The sequence below is a fragment of the Panthera uncia genome, assembly GCF_023721935.1.
Source record: "Panthera uncia isolate 11264 chromosome E2 unlocalized genomic scaffold, Puncia_PCG_1.0 HiC_scaffold_20, whole genome shotgun sequence".
NCBI lineage: Eukaryota > Metazoa > Chordata > Mammalia > Carnivora > Felidae > Panthera > Panthera uncia.
The window spans coordinates 15,599,786-15,619,114 of NW_026057589.1; the positions used below are offsets into that span (position 1 = coordinate 15,599,786).

The 19,329-nt window shown below is 41.3% G+C and overlaps 1 protein-coding gene across 1 annotated transcript in view; it reads right to left on the reverse strand.

Annotated features, from left to right (window-relative positions):
- The window catches only part of ADAMTS18 (ADAM metallopeptidase with thrombospondin type 1 motif 18), a 76,710-nt gene extending 57,683 nt beyond the window's left edge, over positions 1-19,027 (reverse strand). The window contains 7 exon segments of the mRNA XM_049622902.1: positions 7,624-7,777; positions 9,800-9,937; positions 12,321-12,426; positions 13,796-13,955; positions 15,864-15,947; positions 16,209-16,402; positions 18,766-19,027. Coding sequence (XP_049478859.1) covers positions 7,624-7,777; positions 9,800-9,937; positions 12,321-12,426; positions 13,796-13,955; positions 15,864-15,947; positions 16,209-16,402; positions 18,766-19,027 — 1,098 coding nt within the window.
- Between the last annotated feature and the right edge of the window lie 302 nt (positions 19,028-19,329).

Here is a 19,329-nt window from a genome sequence, read left to right on the forward strand (position 1 = left end):
CTTAACTCTCATGCTAGACTGTGGCAGGCAGAACACCATCCCCCAAAAATGACCACATCCCTACCACTGGTGCTTGTGACTTTGTGCATTTACGTAGTAAAGGGGAATTAAAGGTGCAGATGCAATCAGGGTTGCAGTTGACCTTGAGGTGGGGAGACTATCTTCGATTTTCCAGATGGGCCCAAGACAACCACAGGGACCCTTGAAGAGGGCAGGGGTGGATAGAAGAGAGTCAGAGGGAGGACAGCGTGAGGAGGGCCAAGGTGGATGTTGCTGCTTGGAAGGCAGAGGATGGGGCCGCTGAGCCAAGGAATGAAGGAGGCCTGTAGAAGCTGGAGAAGACAAGAAAATGGCTTCTCTTCTAGAGCTTGCAGGAGGGCCACAAGCCTGCCGACACTTGATTTTAGCCCAGCGGCACTTACCCCGTGTGTCCACCTCCAGAAATGTAAGAAAATAAACGTGTGTTGCTTTAAGTCATTAAGTTCATGGAAAGTTATTAGAGCGGTCATAGGAAACTAATACTAACACCATTTAGTGATGCTCACTAAACGAATTCCGCACATAAACTAATTTAGATGAGGGAACTGAACGAGCTATTGACATTTCAAAGCCGCCAAGTCACACAGCTGGTAAGTGGCAAAGGCCAGACTCCAACTGGCCTGATTCCAGCCAGCGTCCTTGACCACTACTCTGGGCTTGGATTTGCCATTAATGGAGGTTGGAAGGCTCTCAGCTTCTCTGGGCCTCAGTTACTTACCTATGAAATAAGGCAACGGAACCAGATTCCTTCCAGCTCCAACAGCTAAAGTTGCTCTTCAGAATTATGTCATTAATAGAATGTCAAAATCATGAAATGTCAGAATGATTCCATTTCGTTTGCCACATTCTTTTTACTGGGATAGAAGTGTGAATGCATACAATTTGGGGGAAAACATGAACCACCAGGGAGGAAACAAAATGATTTTTGCGGTCACTCGGTGTAACCCTGAAGAGTCAATTAACCGGGCACCCAATTCGCCAAGCATTCTAGCTCGTATCGATTTCATGGTTGGAAAATATGGCAAGGACACGCTTAGGCGTTATTTCACACACAAAAAGTTTTCCACAGAACAAGGAAAGAAAATGGAGGGAAACCAGAGATCTGTGCAGGGAGCCTGATCTTGTGGACCAAAAAAATCCTTCCCCCCCGCAAAAGAGAAGGGAAGGGTGTTCGGGACTCCGCTCGGGAACACCACCAGCAGGAGCCCCACGCAGGTGCCACACATACCACTTTCAAATCTCAAAACAGCTCATAAGACACGATATGTCAATGTTTCCCACAGAAGGGGACCTGGCCACTGACATTAGTAGAAAGCATAAGGCAGTCTGCCAACGAGTGAATCAACTTCATCATCTCCGTGAGCCCTTACATGTGTCACCCCGGGCCTGAGGGAACAACTTAATGTGGAAAAAGAGTCCATATCAAAATGGAGAAATAGGAGGTCACCGTTGAAACAAAGCCACAGTCCGAGAGGCTTTCAGAATTAAACTGTTTTCCCCCTTACAGCCAGCAGGAAGCCATAACCCACACCCCTAGCCTATGTGGCCACCGCCGAAACGACCGTGGGACAGACCGAAGCAAAGGCGACCCAGATTCCACAGCCCGATGCCAAGCCACAGGGCTAAGAAAAAGGGGCAGCTGGAGAAGACCAGGAAAATAAGGCAAAACACAAAAACACAGGATTCCAGAGTGAAATCAGACAGGCTGTATGAACATGTTATTTCTTTTGTGGTGAAGTACATAAGTCAAACGTAATTATAGCCAACTACATGCTTTGACGACCTTGAGAACCCTCTGAGAAAGCTCCCCTTCAAAGTAAACAGAAATGGGAGTTTGCACTTTTTTCTTGCTCTTCCTTCTTTATTTTCCCCAGCATATTCAACTAACTTTTCCTTATCTATAATTCCCCAGACTTAAGTCATAATTTAAGGGAGAAAGAATTAACCACAGAGACTCCAAGATCTCATGCTGCCTGGATGTGATTTTTAAGGAGACTCTCAATACTATACTCTGTCCTGTCATCGTTGACCATGTTGTCCCGTTGTATTCTAAAGATTCCGAAAGATGCCCCTTCAAGCGAAACCTGATGTGCTAAAAATGTTAGTGGTCTTTGCGAATCAAATTTCATAACGCCCTTAACACATCTGAAACAGAATTCCCCATCTCTCCCCCCAAACCTGAGTCATGTTCAGCCTCTTTCAGCTCATGACATGACCCCTCCGTACTTCTGACTGCGCAAGCCAAAAGCCCTAGAGTCCTCCTTGACTCCTCTTTTTCTCCCAGGTAAGTCAGCCACTCCTGCTTTCTTGAGGAGGGATGAGAAGGGGAGAGAGGCATAATCCTCCACTTTATGGAAATGGGAGTACTAAAGAAATGTTAGCTTTGATTGCCATTCCAATTTCAGTAAATGACTCCTGGGTATCTGCCAACATGGCGGGCACGTGCTGGGCCCTACAGATACTGTCCATCCACTGAGGCAAGAGATATACCTCATCAGCTATAACATAGTATCACAAGTTTATGATGGTGACATAAAGGGCACAGATGGAGGCCGGGGGAAAGGAATGTTTCAGTCTCCTTGGGGAAAATAGGAGGTAACGCTTGTGCTGGAATCTTTGATAACAGTAGAAGATGATTAGGTATTTGCCACATGGGTGGCCGTGCAGCGTGCTAGGCGGGGAGGCATATACACAAAGACCTATAGACACGAAAGCAGAAACGGCTTGAAAAAAATACAAGGACATGAAGATAGCTGAACCCCAAGTCCGTGGGGGAAGTTAGTAAAATGTGAAACCTGATGTAGGAAATTTATAAGATTACAAAGCAGGTACAATTTACTGATTACACTTAGATTTAGACCCTTAGGGAGTTTCTCTTTCTTTTCCATTCTTTCATCCCAATGTCGAATTCTTTTTTTACACGATAATTTTTAAAATAAAATTGGTAAACATTTTCTACATTACATTAGAAGTCTAATGGATGTGTAACACTAAACATATTAGTTTTAGGTGTACAACATAATGATTCAATATTCGTACGTATTACAAAAGACCACTAATAAGTCCATCTGTCCCCATATATTTTTACAATTTTATTTTCTTGTGATGAGGAAAATTTTCTTTTCTTTTCGTGTGATGAACAGACAAGATCTGCTCTCTGGTCAACTTTCATATATGCACTATAATATTCACTATACTCACCATGATGTACATGGAATCTCCAGGACTTACTCTCTACAACTTTGCACCTTTTGACGACCTTTGAGCATTATGAGGTCCGATTCTTGAAACCAGAAATGCATGCCCATCCTACTACATTTGACATGTCTCTTCTTTCAGTGGAAATGTTCTCTGAGGTGATGAGCCTAAAAATATTCACTAGAATTCATACCTTCCCTATCATTTCTATTCTGCTTCAAACCCACTCAGTACATCCGTAAATGAACATGAATGGACCTCCTGCTATGTGACAGTGACCGATGGCTGCCACATTGGAAGCGCTGACCAGAGTCTCTTCCGGCGCCTGGAGCATTCTGGCAGACGGCACCTAGTCCCTCGCTGTCGGTCAGCAGCTAATATGTGTTTAATAACCGGAGGGGAGTTCCCTCCAGTTGCTGTGGAGGTGACCCTCCCTTATGTCTGTCCAAATAACGTGGACCCACCAGCCCAATCTAACCAACTCATTTTCCTGAACACTTTGAAAGGGAACAGAGATCAAGCTTGACGTGAAGACACAGACGGCTGGCAGAAGATGAGACAGGTAAGAAAGACACCCAGCTCTAGGCTCAGACAAGGAAACCGAGAAAACCCTGATAAGCTGTACCAACAGATGCACCCACACAACTACCAGGGAAGAACTATCCCTATCCTCACCTTACAGATGTGGACAGAAAGGCTGAGGGAGGTTAAGCCATTTGACCCGGGTTCTAGGACACGGTCGAATAAGGTTTTAAACTTTCAGATCCACCTAACTCCAAAAGCCAGATGGTTTGTGTGTGTGTGTGTGTGTGTGTGTGTGTGTGTGTGTGTGTGTGAAACTGACAAGTGCCTAAGTCAGCAGTTCTCAACCCTGAGCAAGCATCAGAATCACAAAGAGCCCCTGTTCAGGCATAGGTTGCCAGGTCCTACCCCCACACTTTCTTATGCTTCAGGACTGGAATGAGACCTGAGCATTCGCACTTCTAACAAGTTCCAGGGGATGCTGATAATTGCATGCGGTTCCAAAGACACTTGAGAAATTTTTTGAGCGTGTGTGCTTCTAACTCATGCAAAACTGCCTTTCCGGCGGGGTGGGGGGGGTGCATAAAGATTTTTTAAAAAGGCAGTGAGAAGAATAGGTCTGAAAGGGAAAGCAATGACAGGACCTTGAAGACACCGAAAACAAAATGCCATTACTTCTGTGCTGCCAGATGTGGGTCTGAACTGTTCAGACCAGCAGGACAAATGGGAAATCTGCTTGTTTTGGAAGCCCCACCCACTTAGGGGAGGCAGGAAAGATCTGTGATTCTCAGAGGTAATGCCACGGTTCAAGTTACAAGCAGGTATTTGCCTCCTAGGCTGTGGGGGGAAAACATTCAGCATTCACGAACAGTCTTACCTCCTGGTCTTCCCAAATTGCTCCCGTAAGCAAATCTCTACCCCCTGGGCATTCCCATCTCTGTGACTTCCTCATTTAAAAAAATATATATATTTTTAAATGTTTATTTTAAGAAAGAGAGAAAGAGAGAGAGAGCAGGGGAGGGGCAGAGAAAGAGGGTGACAGAATTCCAAGCAGGTTCTGCACTGTCAGTGCAGAGCCTGACACAGGGCTCGAACCCACTAACCGTGAGATCATGACCTGAGTCAAAATCCAGAGTCAGACACTTAACTCACTGAGCCCCTCCGCCTTCCTCATTCAATTCAGACTTTTAGTTTGCAGTTTCCATTTCCCTTTGCCCCGGTTCCCGAGGAAGACCATCCCACTGAGGTGCTGTCTCTCTGAAAACTATGGTACAGTTCCAGAAAAATATCTGTAAATGAAGAATGGCTATTTAAGCGCTGCACACTCTCTGACAGAGAACAGGCACCCCACAAATGTTTGCTGAATGTAGGATCTTGAAGGAATGGTAGTCATTTTTAAAACTTCCTTTATGTTTGCAAAGAAAATCAAACTCGTTACCAATTGCGCATTCGCTGCATAGTAAGTGTTTAATAAACGTGTGATTAATGAATGGGGGTAAGCTCGCGAAACCTTTAAGAATGAAGTGAAAGGAGAGTCAGACAAACTTTGGCAACAGGATGAACATCTATCAACTCCTGCCAAACACATCAACTTAACAGGCAATTAGAGACCGTTATAAATTTATCTATTTATTCTTTAATGTTTATTTATATTTGAAAGAGAAAGAGAGAGCGGGAGAGAGAGAGAGACAGCGCATAAACAGGGGAGGGCCAGAGAGAGACGGAGACAGAATCCAAAGCAGGCTCCAGGCTCTGAGCTGTCAGCACAGAGCCCGATGTGAGGCTCCAACTCAGAAGAGTGAGATCATGACCTGAGCCAACGTCATGACCTCAGACGTTCAACTGACTGAGCCACCTAGGTGCCCCTGCAGTCGTAAATTTATTAATGCGCACAGGATACATCGGCATTTGGCAAAGTAAGCCCCATGGACCATGGAGGATACGCCAAAAATATTGTGGACGATGGGTGGATAAACTTTTCTAACAATTACGCATTTAAAGAGCATTAGAAAAATAAGTAATCTCCTATCAAACCTGTGATTCAGTGGTTACTTTTTTAGGACTGGACTTAGAGATTTGGGTGTGAGATGATTTATTAGAAAAGCAACACATGCGTAATAATACAGAGATACACCACCACGAATAAAGGCGATTATTAATCACTGAATGTCGCTGTCAATGACTGAAGCTGAGGAAACACTGATATTAACTCGGGAGAAGGAAGCGTGACATTAGTGTGAATGCTGTGCCTTGTTTAAAAGTTTTGAGGGTTGGGGCACATGGAATACACATTCCCTGAGCTCCATGTTAAAAAAAAAAAAAAAAGATAAGTCTCATTTCAAAAGGTCTTTGTGAACACTGAGGAAAAATAAAAGAAGTCTCAAAGTAGAATGCCATATGTGGAGCAGAGGCTCCGGAGGCAATTGCTGGAAGGGATGGTGGCCACAGAAGAGGGAGAAGAAAAGAGGAGGGATGGAAAGGGCGGGGGATAGGAAGACGGCACGGAAAAGGAGCTATAAATCTTTGTCATTTCCCTATTTCCAGATACCTAGGATTTCCATGCTTCTGTTTGTTCTTTCTTTTTTTTAAGAATTTTTTAAGTTTATTTATTCGTTTGGAGAGAGAGCAAGTATGGGGAAATAGATTCTACTTACATAAATAAGTTAGAAAAAAGCTTAGGGCAGAAAGCCGCCACCACAGGGCAAAAATGCCCAAGATTACCTAGCGAGATATTGTAATGGGATCACGAGTAACTTGTCATATCACCTGCAGGAAATTACTTTCCATCTGGTGCCAATGTACCTTGATCACAAACTCACTGGTCTCCCAGACCCTTTGCTTCTTACAAAAGCTAATGATTACTGTCTGATTGTTTTCTCGACATTTCACGTGTGTAAGATCTTGTTTTCTTCACATTCATGATGAAGGTAATATCTTGTGAGCTCAATAACTATGGACATGAAACCCCTGCTTGGGGCTCTTGTCTCCTCCCAGACATTAGCCTCTCTCGTATTCAATTCTGCACCTGCTCTCTTGCTGGACAAGAGAGAACTCCAGACTCATAGTCCGTGACAAGTAAGTGTGAGCATGGGAGGGGCAGAGAGAGAGGGAGAGAGAGAATCAGAAGCAGGCTCCGTGAGCTGTCAGCATGGAGCCCTATGTGGGGCTCGATGGCACGAATCATGAGATCATGACCTGAGCTGAAATCAAGAGGCTGCAGCTTAACCGACTGAGCCACTCAGGTGCCCCTCCATGCTTCTCTTTGGATACTAGGGGAAAAACCTTAAAACTGATTCTACTTTGTATTGATGTTGAGATTGTCAGTGCTAGAGTTCCTGAGCAAGTGTTCCAATGTGTCTCCCATTTCTACATCCTGGACTTTTGGTTTTCCCATCTATGTTTCTCGTCACGTGGAAGGGAAGACCTAACACGCGAAAAAGTTGGCTGCTAACAGTTTTCACATTCCATAGAGGCATATGTATCTATTTTCAGGTGGTGATGATTTTAAATGTATCACATTTAAGGGAAATGAACACAGCAATAAGAAACAGAATGGGAAGAGGTAGGTAAACGTTATTGTACCCAGATTTACTACTTGTGATAAAACCCTCATCTGCACAGGAGTAATTTTCTTCCCAGGATGCAGTCAGAAGGTATTTAAACCAGGCATGGTCTACAGGGGATAAGCCTGGACAATTCATCGACAGTAAAACTGCCACTTAATTATCATGCCAAGAAGCTGACATTTTAGAGATAACCCAGACTCTAACCCTTGGCCTTGCAAACCAAATGTTTATACTTCTGCTAGGGGCACAGACACATTGCAGAATCTTAACGTGAGGTTGAAATCACAAGCAAACATACCTTCACAAAACCAAGGCTACATAACTTGGCTTTTGCTCCAAATTGCCACTTGCACTGTGTGTCGGCATCATAAATCTGTCCTGGTAGTTTGTCTGGATATTTATACTGTCCTGTTTGCTTGGGCTCGTCCACCAGGCACCCAGCCTGAGGTGTGCTGCAGGAAAAAAAAAATCCTTGTTAACTCCTGTGTTTACCTGTGATCTTTCCACAAAAAACAGTACACCTCTCAATGCATTCATGCAAAGAAACATAGAACATGGCTAAACATATAGGTCATACTTAAAGTTAAAATGTTTATTTTTTCCAGGGTGTGAGTCCTGTCCTGTCTAAGATGGAATTTACACAGCTATGGAAGGTTTCACCTGGTAAAGGAATTATAGCTGTCCAAGTGATTTGATTTGGCCTGCTAGATGGCAAAGATGCATATATTTGAAAACTCTCCCCAACAATCTCATTCAACAACATTCAACAAGTTTTTATTGGGTGCCTACTGTGTGGTGAACATTAGGTTAAACGCTAAAGGTACAGAATAAACTAGACAGAGACAGTGTCTATCTTCACGGAGTTGAACGTCGGGCTGTGTTTTTATATATATATATATATAAATAATGGGGCAGTGGTCAAGATGTACTTTACCTCAAATAATCTTTACGAGGTTTTTGTAAGCATCGAGAGAAAGAATTGGGGCACTAAGCAGAACAATTCCCCCAAGTGTGCTCAACTGGGATGTGTTAAAAAAAAAAAAAAATCAACGTTGATGGCATGGATATTGTTTAAAAAAAACCACCTTCCCGCCACTCAACTTAAGTGGTTAAACTACGATATCAGTTAAACTATGATATCAAACAGCATGGTGGTTCAGTATGACCTTGGAGGCGGACAGATGGGAATCCAAGTCAACCATGAGACCAAAGCACAACTGTGACATACGCCATTACTGACAATGTGCTTAACCCAGCAGAGTAAGCATTTCGAGTCAGCTGTTATCATCATCACCAACATTTAACAATATCATATGAATGACAGAAATTCAATCTGTATTAAGTTGACCTTGATTAATATTCATTGATTCCACTCTCCCATGAGAGAAAAGATGATGTGAAGCCCCAAATTATAAACTTAAAACTAATAAGAAAATCTTCCATTTGATAAAACTTATCATTGGCAAAAGGCCTGTCAAATTTTTCCTGTTCTTTAGGACGTCGTTTGGCTAGACATCTTTACATTTAATCAGCTTTGCCTGTTGTGTATCACAAATTCCATAAACACTTGCAAATAGTGTGTAATAGTATAGGTTTAAAAAAAGAGTATCAGTATTATCAATTCCCAAAGAAACCTTGTTCGTTTCCCTAACATTTGGTCAAAGGGAAATGGGATTAGAACCTGAGTGTTCTTGTGAGTCAACATAGCATGATGAGATATGTAACAACAACTAGAAGGCTATCCTAATGACAAAGGTCAAATATACATTATTGCTGAACAAAATTAAAGGAAACTTCGAAGAGTTCCACCTTTGGGTCATGTAATATGAATCACATAGTGCTACCTTCCTAACTCCCGTTTTACTAATGCCATGTAGGAATTTTGAATTATCAAAGAGATTTTATATGACTATCACCTCCTTTGGGTGGCTTTTGGACATACAGCTAGCTCATGGCCATTTCAAGCAAAATAGCTAAGCAAGCCAATATTCCACTCATTGTAAAACATGCACACTGCTTTAACACGTGTAATACTATTATGATCAAGCTGATCACATTAAAATAATTAGTCACAGTAAAATGTGTATCTAGCAACCTCTGGAGGTCATAAAGGGGAGATAGTTATAAGCATAGATCTTAGAATCAGAGCAGACCTCGGTGTGGGTTTTACGTCCACACCCTACCAGCTATAGGATGTTAAACAACACAATTAGCCTCTCTAGGACTCCATTTCCTTAATTGGAGAATGGGGATCCTAACAGGATTGCTATGAGGACAGAATAAGACAACATGTGCAGAGCACTGAGCACAGTATTAGACCTTCAATGTATTTTTTCAACAGCAATAATGATGACCATATCGCCACCACCACCACCATCATCATCATCTCGAGTATTTATTTTAAACACCTGTTGAGCGCTGTTTTCTGTCACCACTCCAACCCGGGGAAGACCCCTGGCTTTACTTTGTCGTACCTAAGGAATTTCTTGAGATACTGCCGGCTGCACGAAGACCAGGAAAACACCCCATTGTTTCCTGTCAGTGTGGGAGACATGATATTGCCTTCAGCCTTCCTACAGGGATTGCCTTCCCCATCGTGAATCATGCCGAAGCTGAAACAAATGGAGGAAACAAAAACAAAAAGCTTTCTGTGACCCATTTTCCAAATTATAATCAAAGGAAGAAGACGCATTGACATCCAATGAACCCAAGTGAGAGAATTATCTTTCTTCTGCAAGAAAAAACCAAAATGAGTTACTATGCATAATTGACCTTTGAGCAACAGAGGGGTTAAGGGCACTGACCCTCCCCACCTGAACTGAAAATTCCAGTGTAACTTCCACCTGCCCCCAAACTTACCTACCAAGAGCGTACCGCTGACTGGAAGCCTTATCAATAACTTAAGGCCAATTAACACGTATGGGAGACGTATTATATACTGTAGTCTTACAATCAAGTAAGAGAAAAGAAAATGCTACTAAAAAAAGTCATAAGGAAAATATATTTACAGTACTGTACTGTATTTATTGACAAGAGTCCACATCTAAGTAGACCTGTACGCAGTTCAAACCAATGTTAACTGCAGTGCTGTAAAGTTCATGTAGCAAAGTCTAAAGAATGCTAAGGGCTTTGTTCTATTGTGCCTTGGACAAAACCAAAGAACGGTATGTCTGCTTTAGTGTAAGGACGAGAAACTTTTGGTCAAGATGTCGAAGCTACACTAAAATGATGGGAGAATCTAATTCTTTTATTTCCAACACCAAATTGTTTTCTTGCCACCAATTGTGAAACTGGGGTAAGGAAGTTCAGGGTCAGGAGGAGATAGGAGCAGAAACAAATTCAGACCTATGTTTGACATTCCTATTTATTTCCTGCTCTGTACAAAGAGGCCTTGTGCCTACCAGGCATTTTTGCACCTCTGTTCACAGTAAAATGGGTTCATTCATATCTTGCGAAGAATGTGGTTGCACACATACATAAAATGTTGGGAAGCCATTGGGTAATGGGAACGGTCAGGATTCAAATTTTCAACATAATATGCTCAGAGGAGACACTAGCACCAAAATATTTGAATATAAAGTATAGCCGTGAAGTAGGTAATTTTTGTTTTAATTAAAAAAGATTTTGGGGGGGGGGCACCTGGGTGGCTCAGTCGGTTGAGCATCAGCTTCGGCTCAGGTCCTGATCTCACAGTCCGTAAGTTTGAGCCCCGCATCAGGCTCTGTGCTGACAGTTCGGAGCCTGGAGCCTGCTTCAGATTCTGTATCTCCCTCTCTCTGACCCTCCCTTGTTCATGCTCTCTCTCTGTCTCAAAAATAAACATTTAAAAAAATTTTTTTTAACATTTATTATTTTGAGAGAGAGACCGAGCATAAGTGGAGAAGGGGAAGAGAGAGAAGGAGAACCAGAATTCCAAGCAGGCTCCAGGCTATCAGTGCAGAACCTGACACGGGGCTGTAACTCACAGATCAAGAGATCATGACCTGAACCAAAATCAGATGCTTAACCAACTAAGCTACCTAGGTGCCCCTGCTTTTATTTTTAAGTCAGAAATTAATCAATGCTCTGAAAATGAGCATTCAATATAAATGGTGAGTATGAGACACACACGCAAACACTCCTAAACTCAAACTCCAAAGAGCATGCCCTTTGAAATAGTCATCTTGTAAAGCAGTGTGCTTATTCCAATGTGGATGCTACTGTTCAAGCAATGTTTGAAAATTCTCTGTAGAACTGCACTGGCACCAGATGCCTTGTAAATTCAGCTCACGACTCTTAGGTTTCTCATTTTGAACTCTAGTCTCACGAAAGAAAGATTTACTAACACCAACGAAAAGAATATTAAGTACATGCAGTGACACCGACTACAAGAATATCTGGTGTGTGCATCACAAGTCTTTGAACAATTAACATGCTGTTACAGTCTGGAAATGTATGTATCTCCATGATTATTTCCTTGGCGTAATGAACTAAAGGTATCTTCACTGCAGAAAAACATGGAAGAAATTCCTAAAAGACCAGAGGAGCCGTTAGAGGACTAGTCCATTTATGCCCACAACGTAATTCTGTGCAGCCACGAAATGTTGTTTGAAAAGAGCCACGTCAACAATGACTGGCCTTTATTGAGCTCTCCTTATGGCCCGGTACAATTCTTTTTGTATTTTTGTATTTTTTTAATGTTTGTTTATTTTTGAGAGAGAGAGACAGAGAGCTCAAGCAGGGGAGGGACAAAGAGAAAGACACAAAATCTGAAGCAGGCTCCAGCCTGTGAGCTGTCAGCACAGAGCCTGATGTGGGGCTCAAAGCCACGAACCGCAAGATCATGACCTGAGCTGAAATCAGACCTTTAACTGACTGATCCACCCGGGGCCCGTGGTGCAGTACTAGCCTAAGCTGTACCCTAGATTTATCCTACCTATTCTACCATTCTAGAGGAATGCCAATGAATTGCCCAACCAGTCCTCATATAAAGTGGTGAATCAAGGGGTCACTTACTTGTGCCCTGACTCATGAGCAATGGTGAAGGCCAGGCCAAGCCCTGTGTCCTCATTGATGGTACAACTTCGGTACTTACTGCACATTCCACTGATGGGGGCAAACCCTAAAGAGAGAACATTTTCAAATGTTAGTCCAAAGGGACCATATACAGACACCCGATCATGTCGTATGGCTTCGAAGTGTTCTACACAGTTTTAGTTTAATTGATTAATGTAATTAATTTTAGTTTAAGTGATTAATGTACTTAAATTTTTTTGCAGGAAACTAACTAGAGGCATGCGGCTCTGTCCTGCCCAGATAGATAAATTCAGTATTCAATATTTTCCTTCCTCTTAAAAGATATTGTCATCAACGGATCCTCCTCATAACCCTGTGAGGTATGAATATTATCATTTCTATTTCATATATAGAATAGTAAGCTACTGAACATTTACATGCCTTATCTAAGTTTGTTATTTGGGTCAGAGCAACCTTTAAAATCATAGCTAACCCAATACAAAACATCCACTTAACAGTGGCATTAGCATCAAAGCTCAAGGTATATTTTCTAGGACAACATACGTCCTGGTCTTTTTCTGAAGCAGGTAGCACAAAAAGGCCTGAACAATGTCAACGGATTAAGTGCATTATTCTCCTGTTCTCTATAATGTGAAAAATGCTTCTGTTTTCAAAAACGACTTCCTGCCAACAACAGCTAAAAAATCATTCCAGCCAGGGCTTGATTCCATCTGGAACCACACTGTGGTGTTAAATGTCTTTCTTCCCAGTTCTGGGTCCTCATAAGCAGTAGAACAGGCTCATGGCTATGTACCCAGTATAGGCTATGTACCCAGTTAGTGTTACGTGCACACTTGTGGGTCAACTGCACCCACCTTGCTGCTATGAGATCCGTGAGATGATGCGAAAAACCCAGCCTATCATCACCATCACCACCATCACAATGATCTAGATGATCATCGATCCATTAAAAATAACTGGGGAGTTCCCACTGTATGCAATGGAATATACTAGAAAATACAGGAGAGATGTAGAAGATATAGTCCTTACTCAGTGTCTAGTGCAAATATAGAAAAGATGTGTCCCTTCCTAAAGGATGTGTAACTTTCTAAAGGATGGACTGCTAACTAGGGGCAGAGCTATGTACCATGAAGAACAGTCAAATTCTCTTCAGATACCCAGTTCTGCAGTCACGATGCTTAGAGAATAAACCACAACTAGGCTAGTTAAACCATTTATCTCAATGGCCATCAACAGAGTTAATAAAGAAAAATACAAAACAAATAAAGGAAACGAGCTCACCATTCTACCCTGACTTCGGTTGAATAGAACAACATTCACCAGATGGTACAGTAAACATAGTCCACCATTTAAATATTAAGTCTCCTTATTAAGGGTCCTAAGGGCTACCCAGCCAGTAGAAAGTTTCCTTACTGTTTTCGCAGGTGTGAGTGAAGCATCCATTCATACCATACCTAGAGTGTCACATGGTTCATTCTTCCAGGAACAAATGTCAAATCCCGTGAGGAGGATGGCATGGTCATGCCTCTTGCCATTCTTTCCAGTGAGGGCGGACTGCCATTGACAGAAACTATTCAGAGACTGATCTGCATGATGGTTGATCAATAATCCTCCCTATGGGAAACCCACACAAATCAGAGCATGAATGTGTCTCAGAGGCAAGAACGTTGAATCATTCCATTTGTACAGGCAAACACAGAAACATCATGCTTCTGGGGAGAAAGGTCAGTAGAGGAAAATACTTGAGCCAAGGTTGGAGACAGAAGTTAAAAAAAAAAACAACCCTAAAGCTATTCAGGTAAATGCTCACAACATTTCAAGCCACTACAGAGTTTTAGTAGTATACTTTATGACCAATTCTCTATCTACAAAAAAATCAAATAACCTGACATCAGTTAGGAATCTCTATGTTCATTTCATGCTAATATCACCTTTACACAACTATTACAGCTTTTTATAACAGTTAGATTATATATATGTTATATATATAGTTAGATTATTATATATATTTTATATAAGTTAGATTATAACTTATAACCTAATTATAAGTTAATGGTGATAAAGTTCAACGCTCTCTTCAATAGAGCATGAGGAAGGTAGTGATCACAGCTTATTCACGCCTACGTCAGAATTTCCAGCGAAGGGCTTGGCACATCATAGATTAAAATCAATCCATCCATCAGTCAATAAAACAAAAGCTCACTGAACGGATGTAGAAACAAACAGTTATAAGATTCTGAGGGGGTAAGACAGGACCTAGCCTTAACATAATTATTTACCAAAATCTGTCCTTACAACTATTGACTTGGGTCAAGTGGAGGGTTTTTAGACTAGGTCTTTAATTATCTGTGAATTAGGATGCCTCTGGCTTCAATGTCCTTGGGCGAAGTATAAGTGGTAGGTTAAAGACACGAGTGTCTCTCAACAACACACACCCTCCTTTCTACCTTTCTAAAATTCCAAGAGCAATGTGACAGGTTGTTAACCTCTGCAGCTCTACACACCTGGACCATTAGATTAATTTTCGTCTTGTCTCCGACTCCTTGCTTTGTACATTAATTACTGGGGTTACACATGAAGAGGAGAAGCCACAGGGGACTTAAAAAATGGTTTGAGTGGTAATCCCCATCTCAGAAAAATACAGTTTCAGCATCAAAACACTACAAAGCAGTGGGAGCCATGCAATTAACACGTTATTATATGGTCTGGTTTTATAATTTACCCCATACCTGTGTCCTGCACCTCAAGGTATTCAATTCAAGGGCAGCTAAATATTCCTTATTTATTCTCTGTGGTACCTGAGATGGTGCTGGGGAGACAGTAGGTTTACTGTAAGAATTTTCTGGTGACTTATTCTCAGTGTATTTTCTTTTTTTTTTTTTTTTAAATTTTTTTTTAACGTTTTATTTATTTTTGAGACAGAGAGAGACAGAGCATGAACGGGGGAGGGGCAGAGAAAGAGGGAGACACAGAATCGGAAGCAGGCTCCAGGCTCTGAGCCACCAGCCCAGAGCCCGACCCGGGGCTCAAACTCACGGACTGCGAGATCGTGACCTGAGCTGAAGTCGGACGTTTAACTGACTGAGCCACCCAGGCGCCCCTCTCAGTATATTTTCAAAATATGCTTTGACCTCAACCTGCAATTACCTAGCATATCCAAGATCCAAAATCCAACTAACCCTTAAAGCTATTATCAAATGCACCTTCCCTGTGAAGCCTACATAATATTTGTATTTTTATATATAATTTAATATTGATATTACACAAGCATATTCAATCATATGTATGTGTCATTGTATACATACATATATACCATATATATTTACAGATAAGTAATTATTTGGTGATGTTCTAGTTAAGTACACAACCCTGTTTGATTGTACTTTCTTTGAGGGCAGGGTCAGCATATTTTCCAACTTGAATTTCTAGTGATGAGTTCGTGGATCAGCACATAGTAGGTATTCAATAAGTATATCCTGAATGGCAGAATGAATTAAGAAATAAGTGAAGTTTGGCACGTACAGGTTCTTGTTCCAGAAGAATGAGGCTCACCACAACAATGTTTATATCACTTCCAATGGTCCCATCTTTAAATAGGCTAGAAACCTGTTGGAACAATTGAAATCAAACAAAAATAAACAAAATCTGAAAATTTCCCAAACTCTGTATCAATCAGACATGTTCGTAAGTATAGAGGCTTCAGTTTTACCAAATATATATACACATGAAGCCAATTTCCTCAAAACTCATTTTTTTTTCAATATAATAATGTAGCTATATCTGCTATGCAATCACACAAGGACATTCTATGATTTTTAGCCTGATTTGGAGAACCAGAATGGCTGGAGTCCTGACAAACTCCCTTACCATGTTCATGACTGTGAGAATGTACGTGGTGACATTTGCCTTGCCATGTTTTTCCACCATTTTCTTGTCTGCTACTACAAGGGTTTCCACATTTAGGCCCTTTTGTGACTTTCCAGCTGATCTTCTAGGTCGCCCTGTACTCCCGTATTCATCAAACCTGAGATAGGTGTCCTCCGTGGGAGGCTTAGGGGCATCTACAATGAACAGAAGAGCATTTGGAAGGGATTATCAGTAGAGAACATCTGCATGAGATAGACAGAAATCTCAACAAGGGGAGGAGAGAGTCTAGGTAACCAACACTTGACTGATCTGATAAATAATGTCTTTGGTGCTTGTCCCGGGGCTTTGCCCTTAGTTTGTGAAGAAAGGTTCATTCAGTAGAAGTTGGTGGATGGATGGACTCAATAAGTCAAAAATACTCAATGAGTTAAAAAAAAATACACAACCAATCTACAAATCTAGTTGGTACAGATCAAGAAAAATCAATTTTATCAAAAGAGTCTTTAAAAACAGATAATGCTCATTTTATTTTACTAATAAAACACTGCAGAAGTAGACATTATCCTTTGCATCTGAATTCCTAACACCTCATATACTTTCTAAATAAAATTTAGAAATATATGTCCAATAGGACATTATCCGTGTCTAATACCCCTGTCTCATCAATACAAACTTTAAGGAGTCAATAAGGACTCCTTGACCTAATATTGAGTTACTTATTGGGGAAATAGCATAGTCTGAGGTGAAATTTAAAATGATATCAACTAGTTTGTAACAGGTAAAGTGCAGGTACCACCTTTATGGTGGCCATGGCCTTTGAGAAGAGACCTGGAAGTCTCAGGATGTGGGGCAGACATGATCCCTTTAGTTAATGGAGAGTGACAAGTCCAAGGGTTGCTGGGAGGGAACAGGACATTTAAAAATGTAATACTAACATGGAGTTACTTTCATACTTTAACAAGTGGTACCGTCATTATAATGGTCATAATAGCTCTCCACGGAATGAAAAGATCAAATTATTTAGAATTAGATATAAAACCTCAGGTCAGGCACTTTGATAAGTGACCCTGAGTCTCAGTTTCCTCATCAATGAAAAGAACATAATATCCATAATACCAGTCCTAAGCGTGCTCTAAAAATTAGCTTTGATATCTATCAAACACGTATCAGTGTCACTACGAATATCACCACTATTAGGAATACCACTATTATTTCAAATCCATGCCAAATAGGTGTTCCCTAAAGAGGATATTTCTGTTAATACCCCAAACCCCAAAGACCAACTAAAATGGTAGAGACACGATATTTCACTGTTGCTCCCCATCAAGAGCTCAGGGTTAGTAGTTCCTCTTCTCCTTGGGTGGAACCATGCAACTTCTATCCAACTTCTCTATCCAACTCAGTACTCCTCTGCGACTCGTGGCTACTGAGCCTTGGAAATGTGTCTGACGCCACTGGAGAAACTGAACTTTTAATCTGAATTTGAATTAATTTCAATTTAAATTAAGAAAGCAACACTCGATTCAGTTCTGGAGAAACAAGTATGTTTGGAACTACTTGAATATGTAACTCTACTTTTCCAACCTTAAATGTTATGAAATCCAAATACAGATTAAGTACGTCTGAGGAAAACTTATTGTCTAAATTGAAATTGTGCTCTAAGGGTTAAATACTAGATTCCCAAAACATCATGTAAATTACCAGATAATAACTTGATATTGATTACATGTTGAGATATTTTGTAATATATCGGGTTAAATAAGATACAATATTAAAATTCATCCACCAATCTTCAATTTTTTTTTTAAAACATGGCATTAGGACATTTAAAACTACTTTTGGGGCTGACATTGTATTTCTATTAGACACCGCTTGTCTACAAAATGCAAAAGGTTGTGCCCAGGTCATAAACCATGCCCAAGGGTCGCTGTATCTCACTGTCACATCTACTGAGGTGCCAATGTTCTCATATCTCACGAAGCTATGTTTCAAGACCTCAAAAAGAACAAACACCCAACCACATCATCACTGGAAGACTGGCTACTTTTCTCATGAGCATAGAAACTAAGATGATATGGGAACCCATAACTAAAAAGTAGGAGATGCTAAACAAAAACAAACAAAAACTTATCAAAATCTTTCCTAGTGGGGCACCTGGGTGGCTCAGTCAATTGAACGTCCAGCTCTTGATTTCGGCTCAGGTCATGATCTCACGGCTCATGGGTTCAAGCCCTGCATCAGGCTCCTCACTGGCAGCGCAGAACCTGCTTGGGATTCTCTCTCTCTGTTCTCCATCTGTCCCTCCCTCACTTATACTCTCTCTCTCTCAAACTCAACTTAAAAAAACAAAAATCTTTCCTAGTTTAATCTAGAAGAATTAAGAACTGATCACCCAGCTTTTGCCTGACACAGATGAATATTGGTCCATCTCTAAGACTAATTTCAGGGGATGCTTAGGGTAGCCCCATTTTAACCTGCAAAATCAACATACCCAATGGCACTCAAGAAAGACTATGGAGGGCCCACATAAGAACAGAGTAAGAAAAAGTTTCCTTACATACATTTCTTGCGTCGTCCACAAAAATGCTGCTTTTGCAACCTTGGGTGGTGATGCTCTCTTTCTTGACTCCGAGATGTGTGGGGCATGTGAGTTGGGGGGTGACCAGGATGATGCCCGCTGGAGCCTAGGTAGCCATGGCAACGCTGGATCTTCTCCTCAGCCGTCCTTTTGTACAGTACGTGAGGATGATGCCCTGCAGGTGCACTGTAGTTATGTTCCTGGGCCAGCAGCTGAGGTAACGGGGAGATGAGGAATTCATTTTTTCGGGTCCTTATTAGACCTGACTAAAAACCAAACACACAGAAAACATTAATGATTCCATGCATCTCTTTTTTTACATGGTGATTTTCAGTAACTTTATTGGCTACTTTCTGTGTGTGGGCACTGTACTAAGCAAGTGACATGACTTATCTATTTTATATGTACCATTAGCAATTACAATGTTATTACCCCCATTTTAGAGAGGACAAAGCCAAGGCTAAGGCACTTAAGTAGGAAAGCCAGAACTGGCCTTATAGGGACAGAAAAATAATTTTCCTGTTACTTTTCTAGGTTCGTGGG